At 28.7% G+C, this 20,303-nt stretch overlaps 1 protein-coding gene across 2 annotated transcripts in view; it reads right to left on the bottom strand.

Moving 5' to 3' along the window:
* LOC135949166 (protein eva-1-like) overlaps positions 1–20,303 on the bottom strand; it is a 151,456-nt gene that overhangs the window by 1,274 nt on the left and 129,879 nt on the right. For both annotated transcript variants that reach the window (XM_065498637.1, XM_065498636.1), the window contains one exon: positions 17,862–18,141. In XM_065498637.1, coding sequence (XP_065354709.1) covers positions 17,862–18,141 — 280 coding nt within the window. The remainder of the gene's footprint in view (positions 1–17,861; positions 18,142–20,303) is intronic.

Here is a 20,303-nt window from a genome sequence, read left to right as displayed (position 1 = left end):
GAAAATGGAAACAAATTGGAAAATTGGAAATCGTAGTTAATCTTTCATTGCATAGAAAAGATTCCTCACATTCTTATTTGAAAAAAAATCATATTTTACGTGGAGCACTTTTTAAAAAGTGCATCTGCAAAATGCATCATGAATGCATTTTTTTAAAACATATATTATTTATATTTCGAAATTTAAAATAATAAAAATTAAAATGTCCATAGAACTCCAAAGGATATGTATTTATTGAATATGATAAAAATGACCCAAGGTCAAAAGCTCATGATTTACATAAGTGCTTAATTATATTCGATTCATTTGTTGGAAAAATTCGAGATTTTAACTTGCTCGATTATTTTGAAATATTTCGAATTCATCAGAAATTGTTCGATTATTCGAAAGAACATAATTTGAATGGATGACCTAATACATAATTTTGTTTTAATTCAGAATTTTCAAATAAAGATTTTAACTAATATCCCAATTCCAAAAACAAATGTTCCTATTGAAGACAATTTTATAATTTTTAGTAATACAAATGTTTTCATTGAGTTGAAACCAGAGTATCCAAACCCGAAACCGAAAACCGGTCAACCGGTTTTTCCATCTTTGTCAACTCGACCGGTTTCGGTTTTCTTTATCTTTTCGGTTTTTTGATAAACCGGTTTTTGTAAGACGGTTAACCGGTTTTAATGAAAAATATTTTCTAAAGCTCATTTGAACATATTTTTGAAAAACCTTGATACCATTATTAAAAATGTTGTTTTATTTTATAGAAAATTGTAGCATTTAACAATATTTCGTAAAAGATATAAAATAATTACATAACGATAGATCCTTAAGAATTAAAAAGTTAAATTTCCTACGATTTAGTTATTGGCGTCCACAAATAAAAATAAATTTAAGTAGACTTTTTTCATATTTTTGTTTTTTTTTTAAAGGCAAAGGCACACTTTTTCGGTTAAACCGGTTTTTTAAATTTGCTGGTTTTTGGACACTCTAGTTGAAACTTTAAAGCAGACACTGCATTTTCAGTTAAAATGTTCGACTGAGCAACAATAAATAATAATTAAATAATCCTACAATTTCAGTTTTTTTTTTACAGATTTCATGTGAAAAATACAATTAAAAATTACATTCTTCAGCATTTAAGTATTCAATTATAAGTATTACGAATGTAATTAAATAAGTTACTATGACAAGCCGCACATACAATTAAATACAGATGTATTTACATATTAAATTTATTCATACAATACTTGAACAAGTCAATTTTATATTAACTTCAACAAAATTCAGCTTGTTGACAAATACACAATTATTTAAAATATGCATGATATTTATTTGTAACATATGTAAAGTGCATTTATGTATATATACATACTATATGCCACAAGAGAGGACAAATAATAATAATTATGAATTTGCAATGAAATATGCTAAATTGCTTAATCTTATTTAGAAATAAATTGTTTCTTTTATGTTAAAAGAAAACTTTTACAGGAGTGCTATTTCCGTCAATTAATTATATCAGTTATTTTTCATAAACATTTATTTTACTTCTTTTCTTTTCACAAAACAAATTGAAAATTTGAACGAAATGTGCAAATATGTAATTCGTTTTTCCAAAAAATTTAAAATAACTTTTGTGTGTATGTACATATATTTCGCTTACTATATGTAATATCACGAATTCCACAGAAAAGTCATCCGTATGAGTAAAAAATCAAATTGTAAAGAGAGAAAAGAAATTATGTTAAATATAATCTGTAGATTTACAACATCATTTGCAAAGTTGAATTTTTCAAAATAACGGTTTTTTCCTTCGTTTTCCGTTACTTTTGTGGGCAGTTTTTTTAGCATAATTTGCAGTAAGTGAGTGCGTTCGTTATTACAGAAAGTCAAAAAAATTTTTTGCTAAAAATTTGTTTATAAATTGCATAAATATCAACAAAATTCCAAGATAAATGAAGTTTAATAGAATAAGAAATAATGTAACACGTGCGTTACGAAATTTATATATGTTTCAATACAGTCTCTGATATTAGAATTTCTTTCCCTGAAAATGGTATTATGTGTGGGTTTTGAGATGGTAAACCCAATTAAAACATTTTGATATTAATATTCATTAAAAAAAAATTCACGCGTTTCGCACTTTTTTTTTCTTCAATAAATACAATTTGTTGCGTCTGGACACAAAATTAGACTCAGTCAATTACAATTTTGAAGATATTTTGATAAAATTTCGTACATACAATTTGTTCGGCCTAAGCACGAAGCCTACTGAAACTGGCTGAGATCGGTCCATTTTTTCATCTAGCCCCCATACAAATGTCCTCCGAAATTGGACTTTATCGTTCATAAATATTTAATTTATGTAGGTATCTACACAAATTCACTCCAAATAAGTTTTATATATACAAAAATCATGTCACCAACTTTTGTGATGATCGGTCCATAATTAGTCATAGATCCCATATAAGGGATGCTTCGGAAATCCACTTCACCGAGCATAAATTTCTTAAAAATGTTGGAATACACATAAAATTCAACAGGAATAACTTTCATAGCTCTCATATAAGGCCGTCTTCCGAAAATCATTCACGAAAATAAATGATTGAAATTTTAAAAGAAAAATTATTTTGCTCATTTACTTAGTATATGGTATATACTTTCTTACTTGTTTTGTATTGCATTTTATTTTCTAAGATGTTCGAAACAACCAAGTATGTATTATAAAAGTACGGTGTAATTGTGCGTAACAAATGTAACATGTGCGTGACGGTGTTAAAAGTTAAAAAATATTAATATAAATATATTTTTTCCAGATAACATATTTATGTATATAATCTAGGATAGCTACTTATAGCTGTAAAAAAATATGAAAATTCTATCTGAAGTAATTTCGCAGAAATTTTTGATTGAAACTGACATTAAATTTTAAAGAGATAAATTTTGTAACGCGTGCGTACGATACATTTTGTTTTATACCAACGAAACTAGAAAACCGATTAATAAATCCTTTACACATTTTGGAAAGAGTATAAAATTGAATAATAATAAAAATGACAAATCTGCTTTAAAAAAAATTATTTTCTTAACAAAATCAGTTGCAATTATTCGCACGCTATAACAGTGCGTAACATGGAATTCATGATATATTAAATTATTACTTGAGTTATTAAAAAACAGCTTTGTTATCGAAGTTTTTGCTGGGTACGTCCCACAGTGTTTTGATTTCATATAACGAACGATTGGCCAAAAATAGAAGGAGAAAACAGACATGAAATTTGGCACACTTATTTGAACTGATAAAAGATAGTCAAATACAAAGTTTGAACAAATTCGGAGCAAGGATTCGTGTCCTTCCCATATATACTGAAAATTAAAAATACTAAAAAATTTTAAAAAATAAATCAAAATTTTGCACAATATTTTTCTGGAACGTTTTGAAAAAATTTGGATGAATTCGGAGCAATGACACTACAGGATCAAAAATGTCCTTTTTCAAAATTAAAAAAAAATTTACAAAAATTAAAATTTTCATAACGTAGTTTTGTAATTGAAACACTTATAACATTCCCAATACTTATTATTTACATAAATGGATTAACCGCCATATAAAATAAGGTTTTTACAGTAATATCCTCCGGTACATTTTTTTTGAGATTCTAAAATTTAGTAATAAGACGGAATATAATCTTTATGAATAGAACTCACTACTTTTCTCATAATATTATATTGCCTAACAGAGAGATCCATGTCTATATATAGAGCTAATGCTTGTTCCACCGATAACTTGTTAACTGTTTGTGCATCAGATATATTTGTGCTACTTTAGCTATAGCATCGACTGAAGTTGATGCAACAAGTTCGACTCGCCTTCTTTTCGTGCGCTCTGATGCTTCTTAATAACATAATTTGGGTCGACCTTTGCAATTGTTTGTACTTGGAACCTATACCAAACGCTTACTCAAACTGAATTTGTATAAGTCAAATTAAAATAACTCACAGCACAAACTTCTTCACTAAATAAATCAGTATCTAGCCAATCACTCGACTCAGCTTCAAATCTGCTTCTCGTACGTGAGTGTTTCTTCCAATATTTGTTGAATTTTAAAAGTGTAAAAATGATTTTCTGCTCCTCAGAATACAATAATTACCTTTGGAAACGATTTGCTATATATTGTTTAATTCATTCATCACAGTGCTTGGTTTATTTTGTTTTACCTCTACTCAGAGGTTGAAAATATCACGAATCTGAAGGGATGTTCACACTAAAAAACATTTACCAAAAAAATTGGGGCAAGTAGGGGCAGCTGAATTTTATATATGTCTTAATACATACTTGTGGCAATAATATATAAAATAATTGGAAAAGTAATTTTTGTTATATTTTTTTAATTCATTTCTAAAGTTTGTCTATGTTGAAAAATTTTAACTTTGTATTACAACTGCCTTTTAGCTAACGGTACTAGCTAAAAGTACAATACCAGTGTTGCAAATTTAATTAGATATCAGACTTCCATTTTCAGTAATTTTTTTAGCGACCGTTAGAAAAAAATTTAAGTTTTACTAACATAACTTAATGTAGAAATTCCATGCTATTCTTTAAATTCACTATGTTGCATACAAACTATAACTTTGAACCGCTATAACTTCAAAACTACTAAACAGTTTTCATTAAAATTTTGAACATAATCTATTTGAGGTCTTTTTCGTTTAAATATAAAAAAAACAATAAGTTTATGTCTAAAACAAAGCTACCATATTCATTAAACTTAATCCGATTTTTGCATTTATTGAAGTATATTTAAAAATATTTTATTCAAAATATTATTGTGCGTTTATCCATGGCATTGAGCAGCAACACAATTCTGGCCAAGGTTTTCAATTCCCGAGTATCGTTCACATAAGGATTTAGTTTATGCTTGATTGTGGTTCTACTAAATCACAATGCTGTTTGCCGGCACAAACCTCTTGTACCTCCACGAATAAGTGAACAATTTTACGAATGTAAAACCGTTTGTGTAACTCTTAATAAGATTTGAGACACAATTTCATTGGGACAACTCACAGATACTTGGTATGATGAATGATACAGTGGAATATTTGACGATATTCCACTATATTATTCAACAGCTGGCTCTGTTGCGGTTATATCTTCTTATCCGCCACCAAAGATTCTAAAATAAACTGCAAATTCTCCGGCAATGCAATGGAATTGTCCCTTTACGCCGCGCTTTATCTCAATAAACTTCCACAGCCCTGCACACTATCAGCTTGTTCACGCTCTATAGTTTTCAATAGAAACTCCAGGAACTTGCCATAATCACGAACATCCCGAGCAATAAATGAAAAACGGCATAATTGGTAACACGTTCTTCATAGCGTCTCTCGTCCTGCAAGGGTCGTATATAATTGAAGACAAAGCCTATATTGCGTTTCAAATAAGGCTTAACAACCATAAATAGATAAGCGAAACACACTAAAAGTCCACTCCAATTGGTTAGCATCATGACTAAGCAAACATATTAATCTATCCAGGACACGTTCAAAATAGGGATAAAAGTCTTCTCTCAAATCTCTAGCCAACACATAAAGTAGTTACAATAAAGACTGCAGTAACACGTTTGTAGCACACGCTAGTTTTATAAAAGAAAGTCGACCACAAAATCCTTTTGATGCAACAATTGATGCAAATTTAGAATTCCTCTGATAAATTTAAAAACATCAATTTTTTTAAAGTCTGATTGAAAAAGGTATCACTATCTTCGGGCACTATCTTTATATGTGATATAAAGGCACACGTCTTAGATTAATCCGTTTTTTATCTATTTTAAATATAAATTGCAGTATTGTGAACTGTTACATACTACACATATTTCATTGAAAATTTCTCGGAGTATTGTAATATTTTTCTAAATGTGGCAACGCTTCACTGAATATTTACAAATAAAAAAACTTCAAAAATTCACTTTCTTGTCAAAAAATATAAATGAAACTACCAAAATCTCATACTATAATTGCCCATGATCAATAAGAATATAAAACAAGTAAGAAAGTATGGTCGGCCAAAAGAGTAAAAACATTTTTCTTTTAAAATTTAAATAATTTGTATTTTTGAGTGATTTTCGGAAGTGGGCCTTATATGGGGGCTATGACCAATTATGGACCGATCACCATGAAATTAGGTCGTGTGATTTATGTCTATATGAAAGTTTACTATGTTGAATTTTGTGAGTATACCAACATTTTTAAGCGATTTATGCATGTTAAAGTGATTTTCGGAAGCGGGTCTATATGGGAGCTGTGACTAATTATGGACCGATCGTAACAAAATTTGGTGACATGAATTGTGTATATATAAAACTTATTTGGAGCGCAATTTGTGGAGATACATTTATAAATTAAACATTTATGACCGATAAAGTCCAATTTCGGAAGGACATTTGTATGGGGGCTAGGTGAAATAATGGACCGATTTCAGCCAGTTTCAATAGGCTTGGTCCTTGGGTCGAAAAAATAATATGTACGAAATTTGAGCGAAAAATCATCAAAATTGCGACCTGTACTCTGCGCACAAGGTTTAAATGGACAGCCAGCCAGCCAGCCAACCAGACGGACGGACGGACGGACATCGTTTAATCGACTCAGAAAGTGATTCTAAAGGTACGGTCACACACAGCTAATATTTGACGTTTATCGTCAAATATTTCATTGTCTGAATCTGACCACAAATAAAATTTAGAGCAAACAACAAAACAGATGATTTTAGTCAAACAAAATTATTTGTCGGCAAACAAAATATTTTCTTAATGTGAACAAAGTGTGACCACTAGCTACATAAATACCTAAAAAATATATAATTTGATCTTGCAAATATTTTTAAGGTTAAAGCACTTATTTCGAATTGTAAAGTAATCATTTTATTAGAGATTTATTGAATTTTGTTATCATATATTGAATTTAATTTTTCACTTTTTGTTTGACCAAACTGCTGCGAAAAAGAATCAGTAAATATATTTGCCGTGTGGTCACACTATATCAAACACTTTCATAAAATAATTGTTTGATCAAATAGAAAAAAACAGAAAATTATTTGCTCAGCATGGCGGAAAAATAAGAGGAGATTATTTAAATATTTTTCGTACTAAATTAAAGACACAAATTCACTATTTTTTTTTTAAACATAAATACATATTCAATATTTCTTGAATATTTGTTATTTAAATTATTTTCACTAAATAATTGCATCAATAAATGAAGTCTTCTTCTTCACATAAAAGTCATTCAGCCTAGGATGACATACTGGGAGAAAAACTAATTGAACACATGAAGTCTATGTTGCGATTTTTGCAATTTTATGCGATTTATATTTTTATACGTTTAACATAGTCTGATGTTTGATTATTTTTTATTTATACATGGAGTTTGTCTATTTTCAAAATTTAAAATTGCTCATATGTACATATGGAATATTAACTGAAATTTTAAACATATTGAATTTAAAATCAAAGAAAATTTTTTATACATACATAAATAGTATGAATTGATTGTAATTAAAAAATAATTCTTAAACAGTATGATCTGTTTAATTTTTTTTTACTGCAGAAGAAGAATATGTCTAATAGCATTTTTCACTTTTCTGATTTTAGTATCATACAAAAATTTTTATTATAAATTTTTAGATAATGCGATTGAATTGGAATTAATTAAAAATTTATGTGAAAAAGGTAAACATTTCCATAAAATTTAACAATATTTGTGAACATGTTCTTATTCTGAATGAAAAAAGTTTGGAAAAAGTCGTGTTCGATTAATAATATGTATTAAAAAACCAATAAGCATTTTTACTGGAATTCAAGCTGATAGCAAGTGTAATTCAAGCCTTGAGTTATAGACAAGCAATTGAATTACAGATGTATTACACTTTATTTCAATAGCATTCTCCAGTAAAAAGGAAACATAAATTCAAGCCATATGTTTTTTGTTTGAAAAATATTTAATATTTCAAATATTTTTCAAGTATAAAACATGATTACATTTCCATTCAATTTCAATTATGAATTGTGATAGTAATATAATTTAATAAATAAACATTTAATAATTATATTATTAAATTGTTCAAGCTTGTGTTCTTTTCGCGATTTGTTTTCATTATTTAGCGATTTTTAATTTAAGATATAGCAACACTACTTTTGCGATAACACATGATGCAACAGCTGTTATTTGACGCTGTTTGATCTTGCAAATGAATTTCAAGATCAAATAAAAAAATACCCAAAATGCAGGAAAATATTTGCTGTTTAGTGGTCACACATTGGTCACATTACAAGAATGTTTTCATATTGGCAAATAAATTTGTTTAACCAAATTCAGATGTTTTCTTGTTTGCTGTGCAAAAATATTTTGTGTTCAAACTAGAAACATAAAATATTTGACGCTTAAATAAGAGTACTGAAATTTCATAATTCTTTCAAATGTAAAGCAAAATCTGGTAATATTTTACTTTCTAGAAATGTCTTTTTTATTGATGAAAGAAATTAAAGTTGTTTTGCAGCTTTATTTAATAATTATTTAGAACAAATATTACCATAAATGTGACCACAAGTCAAATATATTTTCCCCTTTGCGTGTTTGATAGTATTTCGGTGTAGTTTGATTAAACAAATATGGCAAATAAATGTGTACAGTGTGAACACAAAATCAACCCATGAATTATTTGATGTAGTTTTGATCAAACACGTGCAACATCTTGTGTCTGTTAACTTGTTAATTCAATAACTTTATAAATTTTGTCTTTATTATTCCAATCTAGTGTTCTTAGTATTTTTATATAAAATTTGTTGAAAGAAATTTTTCTTCATTCTAAAATAAAATTTTGATAGAGACTTTTATTATTTTTTAATTCAAGAGGTTATGGGCCTCCATTATTTCACTAAATAAAATAAAATTTAAACGCGGAATTAAACGAGTTATATCTCAATAAAAATGGATATCAAGGCAATGTTCCCAAAACTAAATAACAATAATTATCACACATGGAAATTTAATGTGGAAATGCTATTGTTGGAACGTGAGTTATGGGATGTTATAACGTCTGATATTCCGGAGCAGCCGGATGATAAATGGCTGGTACGAGATGGAAAAGCTCGAGCGGTAATTGGATTGTCTTTGGAAGAAAACCAAAAGGTACAAATAAAGAAGCTGAAATTTGCTAAAGAATACTGGGAAGTGCTGAAGAAACATCATGAAAAGGCGAATCTAACAAACAGAGTAAGTCTTTTGCGAAAATTAACTTCGAAGAAACTTCAAGATGGAGAATCAATGGAAGATCATATTGCCGAATTCTTGGATATTGCTGATCGTTTACAAGATATGGGTGAAGAATTTCCGGAACATAAGATTGTTGCATTTTTATTAGGAAGCCTGCCGGATAATTACAATGGTATTGTATCTGCACTCGAAGTACGTCCAGAAACAGACCTGACATTGGATATGATTAAAGAAAAATTAATTCAAGAAAGCAAAAGAAATCATACTGATAAATCTCAAGAAGTAGTTTTAAAAACTGAATACAAGAAAAATACTATTTCAAAATGTTTTATATGTGGCAAACCAGGACATAAAAAGAAGAATTGTTATTTAAATAAGAAAAATAAAAATAATTCTGCAAAATATGTCAAATGTGAATTAAATAATAATGTTTGCTTTGGTGTTTCTACAGATAATCCAGAGCATGGTTGGTTTGTTGATTCGGCAGCTACATGTCACATGTGTAGTGATAAAGATTTCTTCTCAAAGTTAGATACTTCTACAACTGAAACTATATACTTAGCCGATGGAACCATGATTAAAGCAAAAGGTAAAGGTGAAGGTTACCTACAGATTAAAAATAATAAGATATTGGTAAAAAATGTTTTATTCGTGCCTACATTAGAAGGAAGTTTGCTATCTGTTAGAAAACTTGTATTAGAAGGATTTACGGTGACATTTGATAAAAATAAATGCGTAATATCATTGAATGGTGTAGAACATGCTACAGCAACTTTGAAGAATAGTCTATTTGAACTAGATGAAGATAACTCAGCAAGAAAAATTTCAAATACAGTGAGTGATTGTATTCATAAATGGCATATACGTTTTGGACATAGAGACTAAAGACCTGCACAAGCTGCATTGTTTAACACGAAGACAATTGCCACATGATGCTTTTGTCATGTCATGTTATGTTCTTTTACCTACTTAACAGCAACACGCAAAGGCAATGTATATCAAAACAAAAAACAAACGCAGCATCATTTTAACAACATCATAACACACACAACATTAAAAAAATTAACAGATGCATGGATGACATGGAAAATAATTTCAAGTCATTTAAATCATGTATGAGGCCTTTTTTGTATGAGATGATTTCAATTTACTTGTAGTATTTATTGTGTGCAATAAGAAAAAATCTATATTAATATATAAATGTCTTTGTAAGTTTGTTGGTTTGTTTATTTGTTTGAGCATCACGCCTAAACGGCTGAACCGATTTTATTGAAATTTGGAACGTAGATAGATCCTTACTGGGAAGCGTAAATAGGCTATACGTTTTTTACTACGACAGGGCTAGCGAAGCGCACCGAGTCAAGCTAGTTGACTATAAAAATACAATTGAAATTTATATTTATATTATATAGTAGGTCAAAATAAAAATACGAAAGTACACCAATGGGGTTTTCAATGTTGTTTTGGAAAATTTTACAATATTTATTAAAATTACCTGTTATATTATTACTTAAAAAGGAATACGTGGAATATAAGCCATAAAATGCCAATAATTTTCATGGAATTAAAAATGTAATGTGTTTCACATACATATTTTAAATACTACCTGACTTAGGTACAACGGCTCGAATATTATTAACGGGACATTTAATAATTACATTGCTAAATAAAATAAAACTTCATGAACAAAGCCAATTGGCATATTAGACGGTGTTTAATTAAAGAAAATTAAATTAATGTATAAATCCTTAACGGTGAAGTTTATAATATATTTAATGATATTAAAGACAAACGTGTTTATTATACTCGTTGTAAAAACGTGTTTAAATTTAATGAAGTGTCTCTGAATCGTTCGCGGCATAATTGCTACAGAAATATAAATCTACGAAAATGATCCAATGGAACAAAAGCAACTGCCCAACGATTTGAAGAAAAAGTGTAGGGCATTTATTGCGTAACTTCACAGAATTTTTTTCCTATTTTTTGTTTTCAAATAAAATCTAGAAGGCTTGAACAAAATTATTTAAATTTTCTAGTATATTTTTATGTTATTCAAAAATGTTTGAAATTTTTCTTGGAAAATATTTAATTTTTTTATGATTTTCAGCTATACAATGAGAAAATATGTATACGTTTCAGACTTTTCTATACATTTAGAAATATTGGCCAATATTGGGATATTATACAAAAATATTTGAACTACATAATGCAATTTATTATAAAATAGCAACAAATTTGTGTAAAAAAATTAAAAATTTCCTTCATGTACAAATTAATAATATTTATGAACATGTTCTTATTCTGAATGAAAAAAGTTTGGAAAAAATTCATGTTCGATTAATAATATTTATTAAAAAATTCATTCCAATTATGAATTTCTTTTTCCTGTGTTACACTTTATTATTTATATTTTTTAAAAATCCTTATATTATTTGTTCTAAATATTTAAAAAAAATATATAATGCTAAATAGTTCTCAGATTTTCACAGTTCAGCAGTTATGTACAATTTCATTCTGCTATGCAATTTTATTCTGCCTAACAATGCGACACTTGTTAACATCAATTCAATTCAAGCTACCACACATAACAACAGCATCATCAATAGTTATAGACATGACATGGCACAACACGGTTTTCGCGGCGCGATGACATGGTACAACATGGTTTTTGCGGCGCGATGACATTGAACAACATGATGTGCGCGTCGACACAACAAAACAAAGCATCAAATTTTGAAGTAAGACATTTTTCTACAAAATGTTGTCTTGTGCAGGCCTTTAATAGAGACATAAACGCAATTAAGACTGCAGTAAATAAATCATTATTTAACGGAGTAAGTGTTTCTAATTGTAATTGTAATAATGTTTGTGAAACATGTTTAAAAGCCAAAATGCCTAGAAAACCATTTCCAAAATTTTCTGAAAATCGATCTGCAGAAGTTTTAGATTTAATTCACAGTGATTTGTGTGGACCAATGCAGACACCCTCACCATCTGGAAGTCGATACATTTTAACATTAATTGATGATAAGAGCCGTTATTGTACTTTATATTTCCTTAAAAATAAGAGTGAAACTATTGACAAAATCAAAGAATTTGTTGCGTATACTGAAAATAAATTTGGAAAGCGAATAAAAACAATTCGAAGTGATAGAGGTGGTGAATATTGTAGTAAGGAAATGGATGTATTTCTTAAAAGTAAAGGCATTAAACATCAACTAACAACACCATATACACCACAACAAAACGGTGTAGCGGAAAGGAAAAATAGGAGCCTAATCGAAATGGGAAGGTGCATGTTATTTGACTCGAATTTAAATTCAAAATATTGGTCTGAGGCTGTGAATACAGCAAATTATTTACTTAATCGTTTGCCATCTAGTTCATTAAACACAACCCCATATGAAGAATGGTTTGGAGCGAAACCAAACATGAAACATATAAGAAAATTTGGTTCTTATGCTTTTGTACATATAAATAAACAGAAACGTCGTAAACTTGATCCTGTTTCTAAGAAGCAAATTCTACTGGGTTATAGTGAGGAATCAAAGGCGTATCGATTTTTAAATCCAGAAAATGATGAGATTACCATAAGCAGAGATGTAACTTTTATTGATGGTGAATTTGAAAATAAAAAGTCAACTACAGATACCAGTTCAATTATAAAAGAAATAAACATTGATAAGTTTCCGGAATTAATATCGTTTGATCTAACCCACAATGAAGAACAAAATGTAAATGCAGAGCCAATTCAAACAGCTGAAGAAGACAACGACACTGAGATAACTGACAGTGTCATTAATATTAGTAGTGACGATGTTATCACTTCTGAAAGCGGTGATTTTGCTGGTTTTGAAACAGCAGATAATAATACAAGTTCTGAAGAAGAAAATCAAGTAAACCAAAGAGTATCATCAAGATCCACGAAAGGAATACCACCTAAAAGATACGCTAATATGACATCGACTTCAGAGGAACCTACAAGTTTTAAAGAAGCTATCGAAAGCTCATGTAGTAATGAATGGTTTTTGGCTATGCAAGATGAAATTAATTCCATGGTAATGAATAACACATGGGATCTTGTTGAAGTGCCGAAAGATAAAACTCTAGTTGGCTGTAGATGGGTATATAAAATAAAGTCAATGGTTGATGGTAATAAGAAGTTCAAAGCTCGATTAGTCGCGAAAGGTTATTCGCAAAAATATGGTCAAGACTACGATGAGATATTTGCTCCCGTTGTCAAGATAACAACACTAAGAACGTTACTAACAGTAGCTTCTTATAAAAATATGTTTGTACACCATATAGACGTGAAAACTGCATTTTTGAACGGTGAAATAGACACCGAAATTTACATCAAGCAACCAGAAGGTTTTGTAGAACCAGGAAAAGAAAAACTGGTATGTAAATTAAATCGTAGCATATATGGCCTTAAGCAATCAGCTAGATGCTGGAATCAGCGAATAAATGATGTTTTCATTAAATTCGGATTCAGAAGGGGAAAAGCTGATAATTGTTTATATATTAAAGAATACCAAAACGATTTTATTTATGTTCTTATATATGTTGATGACATCATAATTGCCTGCAAGCATGAAAAAGTTGTTAAAGATTTAATAAAGGATATACAATCAAATTTTGAAATTACAGATTTGGGATCTTTAAAGCTATATTTAGGAATTAAAATAACAAGAGACAGAAATGGTATCTTTTTCATGGACCAAGAAGAATACATCAACAAAATTTTGAAAGAAAACAATATGGAAAATGCAAAAGATTCAAAAATACCGTTAGATCCAGGATATTTCAAGCTAGAAGATGATAAAATTTTAGAAAATAATAATCAATATCGAAAAGTAATTGGATCGTTGCTGTATTTAGCAGGAAACACTAGACCAGACATCGCATTAGCAATTTCTATTTTATCAAGAAAAGTTAGCAAGCCAAATTCAACAGATTGGAACGAAGTGAAGAGAGTAATGCGTTATTTAAAAGGAACTCGAAATTATAAGTTACGTGTTGGAACAAATGAAGAACTAATATTGGAAGGCTTTACTGATTCAGATTGGGCTGGTGATAACAATGGAAGAAAATCTACAAGTGGCTGTCTTTTCAAATTAGGAAATTCAACAATTCATTATTCTGCAAGAAAACAGAATATTGTGACCCTTTCTTCTACAGAAGCAGAACTAGTAGCCTTAACTGAAGCTAGCCAACAAGCTGTATGGATAATCCAATTATTAAAAGATTTCGGACTCGACTCAATACCAAAATTGTTTGTTGATAATCAAAGCACTTTAAAAATTTTGGAATCTGAGAAAATAAATTCAAGATCTAAACATATTGATGTCAAATATTTTTATGCAAGAGATCTTATGCAAAATGGAATGATTTTATACGAATATCTTTCAACTGATGAAATGATAGCAGACGTATTTACTAAACCACTATCAAGAATTAAATATTGTAAATTTAGAAACTCTCTAGGTTTAATTGAATAACAAAATATTATGCTATTGAGAAGGGGTGTTAACTTGTTAATTCAATAACTTTATAAATTTTGTCTTTATTATTCCAATCTAGTGTTCTTAGTATTTTTATATAAAATTTGTTGAAAGAAATTTTTCTTCATTCTAAAATAAAATTTTGATAGAGACTTTTATTATTTTTTAATTCAAGAGTGTCAAATAATTTGCGTAGTCTGACCCTACCTTAAGTCGATCAGTATACTTTAAGGTGGGTGTTAGACTAATATTTTTGGGCGTTACAAACATCTGCACAAACGCATAATACCATCCCCACTATGGTGGTGCTGGGTATAAACAGCATATGTGGAGAATTGGATATCTTTTTGAGCAAAATCAGTGCAGTTGAAAATCACATTGCATAGCGTTGCATTTTTTATGCTCGCTACTATATACATATAAGTATAAGATAACATATTGAAAACAAATATTCCAGAAATAATTACTGAATTATCAAATGGCCGAGATATGAATTCTTTGTTTGTTGTTTTATAATCTAACCTCCAGAGCTGGATAACAATTAATTTTTAGTAGTTATTTAATTTTGTTTTTTATTTAACTTTTATATTTAAATTATTTAAGCTTAAGGTCGTTTTTTATAAAAATATTTAAATTTGTTTTCAATATTTCAGTACATCAATGTGTAGCATCTTCGTTTCTTATTTCAAATTATTTGTCATATGAAAAAGTATTTGAAAATTTTTAAACATACAAACATAAAATATTAAATTAGTTTTTTCAAATGAATATAACATAACAAACATAAATTTATAAACATTGTATTTATAATTAGTTGCGTTATTTCTTATGTACTAGATGTCTGTAAATCTGTGCTACATTTTCGGTATCAGCTTTAAAGTTAAATCGGTGTATTGTTGGTATATTAATTACACTCTGCTACAAAATGACACTTTTTCTCAGAACTTGAAAAGACACCTAATGGAGTTTGTAGGCCTAGTTGAGGACATACTAAAACCGTTTTCAAAGATTTTGAAACACCCTAAAAAGTTTGAGATATTTTGAAAAAACTGTTTTAGGGTAGGTCGTAGTACTTTAGTACCTCTAACTCACACATTTTTTGACCGATTTAACAAATTTAAACAATTAAAGTTAGGTAATGAATTAGGCTTTCATAAAATGTATGTATAAAATCTATATTCCTAGAAATTGTTTAAGTTTTTATAAATAGTTTCGCTTTCTTTTTTATTTTTTTCGTAATTTTTTAAATTCAAAAATAGTTATTTTAATTTTTTCTCTGAAAACCTATTTTTCATTCCAAAGTTTTTTAAAGACAATTACTTATTAAAATCGGTTTATGCTTGCAAAAGTTATTAAACTTTTTTGAAAAACGTTCCACAAAATTTACCCTGTAAGAACTAAATTTCCTTAAAACATTTGTATACATTTTTATAAGCTTTCATATCAAAATAAACAATGAAAAGCGACTAAACTCAAAAAAGTTGATACATTTTGTTTTTCTTTTAGACATTCTTAACAAAAACAAAACTTATGACTTACAAATGTATCAAAGAATGCACGTACTTTTAAAGCGCATTCAGTTTTCTTTCCAACACCGTTTAAAAATATAAAGTCGGACAGAGACTGACTGAATTACAAATTGATAAGTTGACGAACATTACTGAAAGAATAACTTCTGAATTTGAGGGTGTTTCTGAAATTTTTTGACACAATTTCTAATGTACTCGGCAAGCTAACAGATATCTACGTTTATAGTTATTTTCTGTATTTAATACTGATGCATTTTCAAAGTTGGATGGATAGTGATTAAATTTTGAACAATGACAAGATAATGCAGTATTTTGTTATATTCATTTGAAAAAACTAATTTAATATTTTTTGTTTGTATGTTTAAAAATTTTGAAATACTTTTTCATATGACAAATAATTTGCTACATATTGATGTAGCGAAATATTGAAATAAAAATTTAAATATTTTTATAAAAATAATTAAAATATTAAATTAATTTTTAGTTGTAAAAAAATATTAAGTTATTTGTATTACATCTGAAAGTCAATTGCAACATATGTTTTTATTCACGTACGATATCGTAGTATAATAAGTGTTTTATAAATTTTCACTAGAAGTTGCTTCCCTTATATTTTTATCTGAAATCAGTTAGGTAGATTAATTATTCACCATGCGAACATATACATATATAACATAAAAAATAAACAAAAAATATACGTAGGTATATAAATAATAATAAAGTACTTGTTTCCTTTCTCAAGTGATACTAAGGATGTACAAATTTATGTAAAAAAATCATAAATATTGCGTATATGTTTTTTTTGTTTTCTCTTATACACAGTTTTATTTTTATTGTTTCACAGCAATTTGTTGTCAAGTATCTCGTACTTTGGCATGCACATATTCAAAAATACATACGTACACAAATACATACCCTGCAGTTCATTGAACTAGTTCCACCACGTCGAATTAGTTAGCTACTGAGGACATTGTTGACTGGTGTATTTAAAATGAGGATATAATTGCAGGTGGCCGATTGGCACACTCTGCATAACACTTCAGTATTAAATTCAATAGTAGTAATATATTTTTGAAAAAAAATAATTCGTCAGAGGGGTTGAACTCATAACCTCTTGTTTTATAGTTAAATGCGCTAATTACTAACCCACAGAGCTATTGTCAGTATTGCTCTCTATTTGTTGTTAAAAATATCAACGGCCACAATCAGCATTACATGTGGTCATCGAAGTCGTATATTTTAGAGGATCATATTTTGCTTAAGGCGAATAGCTGGTTTTTGTTAGTTACTGTATATGCTGGCGCAATGTAGTGCAAATGATAACCAGTTAGCTACCACTTTAGTAACCACAGTGAACTAGTTTCTTGTACAAGTAATAATAAAGCTAAAGGTTTCAAATTGACACTTTTAAAACTGCTGGGTAAATCCGTGTAAAAGTACTTGCAAAGTTGTTTGCAGTCTCCAATGGACATACACACATAGTCACATAAACATAAATTATTTATTTACATACATACCATAGAATAGCAAATAATAGTACTCGCTGAACTTTATTACTTACCCATTGTCATTGTCCCGCTAACGGATGGAGAACAGACTCCCATGCTAGTGTAAAGTGAGCCAGGTGGAGGTGGCGTTGTTTGTCTACTTCCGACCACTGTTGGACAGCCTATTGGCTTGCCACTGCTGTTATTGCTATTGTGTCCTGCGGGCATCATTAAACTATTGTGTTGAGATGTTGAAGGCATGAGCATCGTTGTTGCTGTCCCATAATTTGTAGATGAATGGTCGCCCAATGAGCCGTATGTACAATTTGGTATTGGAGCATATGTCATGTAGGTCTAAAGGAGAGAGAGCACAAATTATGATAACAACAACAAATTAATAACAATGTAAATGCAGATTATCGCAAATTATGAAGTACCACTTAATTTCTTTAGTACTTTTTGAATATGTAGGTAAAATTTAAATTTTCAAACAATAAAATTATGTATGTATGTATATACTTATAATATGCTTTAACTACATGCTGTTAATGTTTTTACAAATATTTTGACCAGCACTGTTTAAGTATCTACACCTCCAGTCGCCATGGGAAGTTACACCATTAAAAATGTCCTGGAAATATACGCTATCTTATATAAAAAGAGAAAATAGTACTCAGACACAACTGGCAGGAGTCACGGTCTCTGAGGCTGAAGTTTCAACTCAATCAGTCTAAATGATAATAAAGAATCAAATGTATGTATTCCATGAAATTAGGTAAGTTTTTATAAAAAGTTTCGCATTTTTTTGGTAATTTTTCAAATTCAACAATAGTTTTTTATTTTTTTTGTATGAAATCCTATTTTATTGCACAGTGTTTTAAAGACAATTTTTTATAGAAAAAAACGAGACAAGAGAAAGTTCGAAAAAAATTAGCTTGTATGTTAAAAACTGTACAAATATTTTCCTGTTTGTATAAGTAGTTAGCAATATCTCAAAATCGAATTTTAGCGAAAAAGATCTTTTTATTGTTGAAAATTAATATCTGGGGTACGACTTTTTTTTCATTCTGAATGTGCCAACATCGAAAAAATCTAAATAAAATATTTTTAAATTTGTAAGCTAAATGTCATTACTGCCGGTCACTTTTTACACCAATTGTGATGAAATTCCCATGATAAATAAGGAATCTAGATGCAAAAGTAATTAATAGTGTACCTGTTTTTATACCCTTCACCTTCGTGAGTTTGTCATTCCGTTTGTAATTTCTACATTTTTCATTTCCGACCCTATGAAGTATATATATTCTGGATCCTTATAGATAGCGGAGTCGATTAAGCCATGTCCGTCTGTCTGTTGATATCAATTTTCTGAAGACCCCAGATATCTTCGGGATCCAAATCTTCAATAATTCTGTCAGACATGCTTTCGTGAAGTTTGCTATTTAAAATCAGCAAAATCGGTCCACAAATGGCTGAGATATAAGGAAAAAAACAAGGACAACCTAGATTTTTGACCTATTTTTGACCTATATCTGGATTACTAAGACACTAATACAGACAATATGGATATCTAATGATAGATATTTCAAATACATTTGCAACGACGAATATAAGACCATAGTAAGTTGGACCTACAATGGGTCAAAATCGGACCAACAATGGGTCAAAATCGCAAAAACAAAAAATTTAAAATTTAAAAAAAAAATTTAAAATAACAATTCTAAAAAAAAAAATTCCAAAAAATTGGAAAAAAAAATAAATTTTGATTACTTAAAAATATTTAAAATTTTTATTTTGAAGTATGATTTGTGAAGGGTATAAAAGATTCGGCACAACCGAATATAGCACTCTTACTTGTTCTTTATTATGTATTACACAATGAGACAAAAAAACAGAAGTAAAAATACCTGGAAAGTAATACTATTTTTCTGATAGGCTTTATAGAGTACAATAAGAATATGTTTTTAAAATTTCCAAAACACCTCCAAAATCTTGAGTTACGGGTAAAAAAACGGGTTTTCATACCTTAAAGCACTTATAAGCCATTAACTAAGCTGTTTTTAACCCTATTTAAATCTTTTAACTAATTTGGAAAGAAAACTAATTACGCTTTGTAATGACGTACATTTTTTGATACATTTGTAAGTTATAGGTATTGTTTTTGTTAAGTATATCTAAAAGAAAACCAAAATATATCAACCTTTTTGATTTTAGTAGCTTTTCATTGCTTATTTTGATATGAAAAATTTATACCAATGTATAAAGAAAAATTAGTTCTTAACAAAACACGGTTTTATTTATTTATTCAAATCGGATGAAAATTGTAAAAGTTATTCAACTTTTCATTAACACCTTTTTTAGTATTTTCTCACTCAGCGCATATAAATAATAAAAAACAAAAAACTATACAAGAAAAAAAATTTTACAATTTTGAATTTCCAAGGTAAATTTTTTCTATTGTTGAATTTTAAAAATTAAATAAAAAGTAAAGCGAAACTTTTTATAAAATAATACAC

Source organism: Calliphora vicina, chromosome 1 (assembly GCF_958450345.1).
Source record: "Calliphora vicina chromosome 1, idCalVici1.1, whole genome shotgun sequence".
Taxonomy (NCBI): Eukaryota; Metazoa; Arthropoda; class Insecta; order Diptera; family Calliphoridae; genus Calliphora; species Calliphora vicina.
The sequence above is the reverse complement of the archived record's forward strand: the minus strand, read 5'-3'. Positions and strand labels throughout refer to the sequence as shown.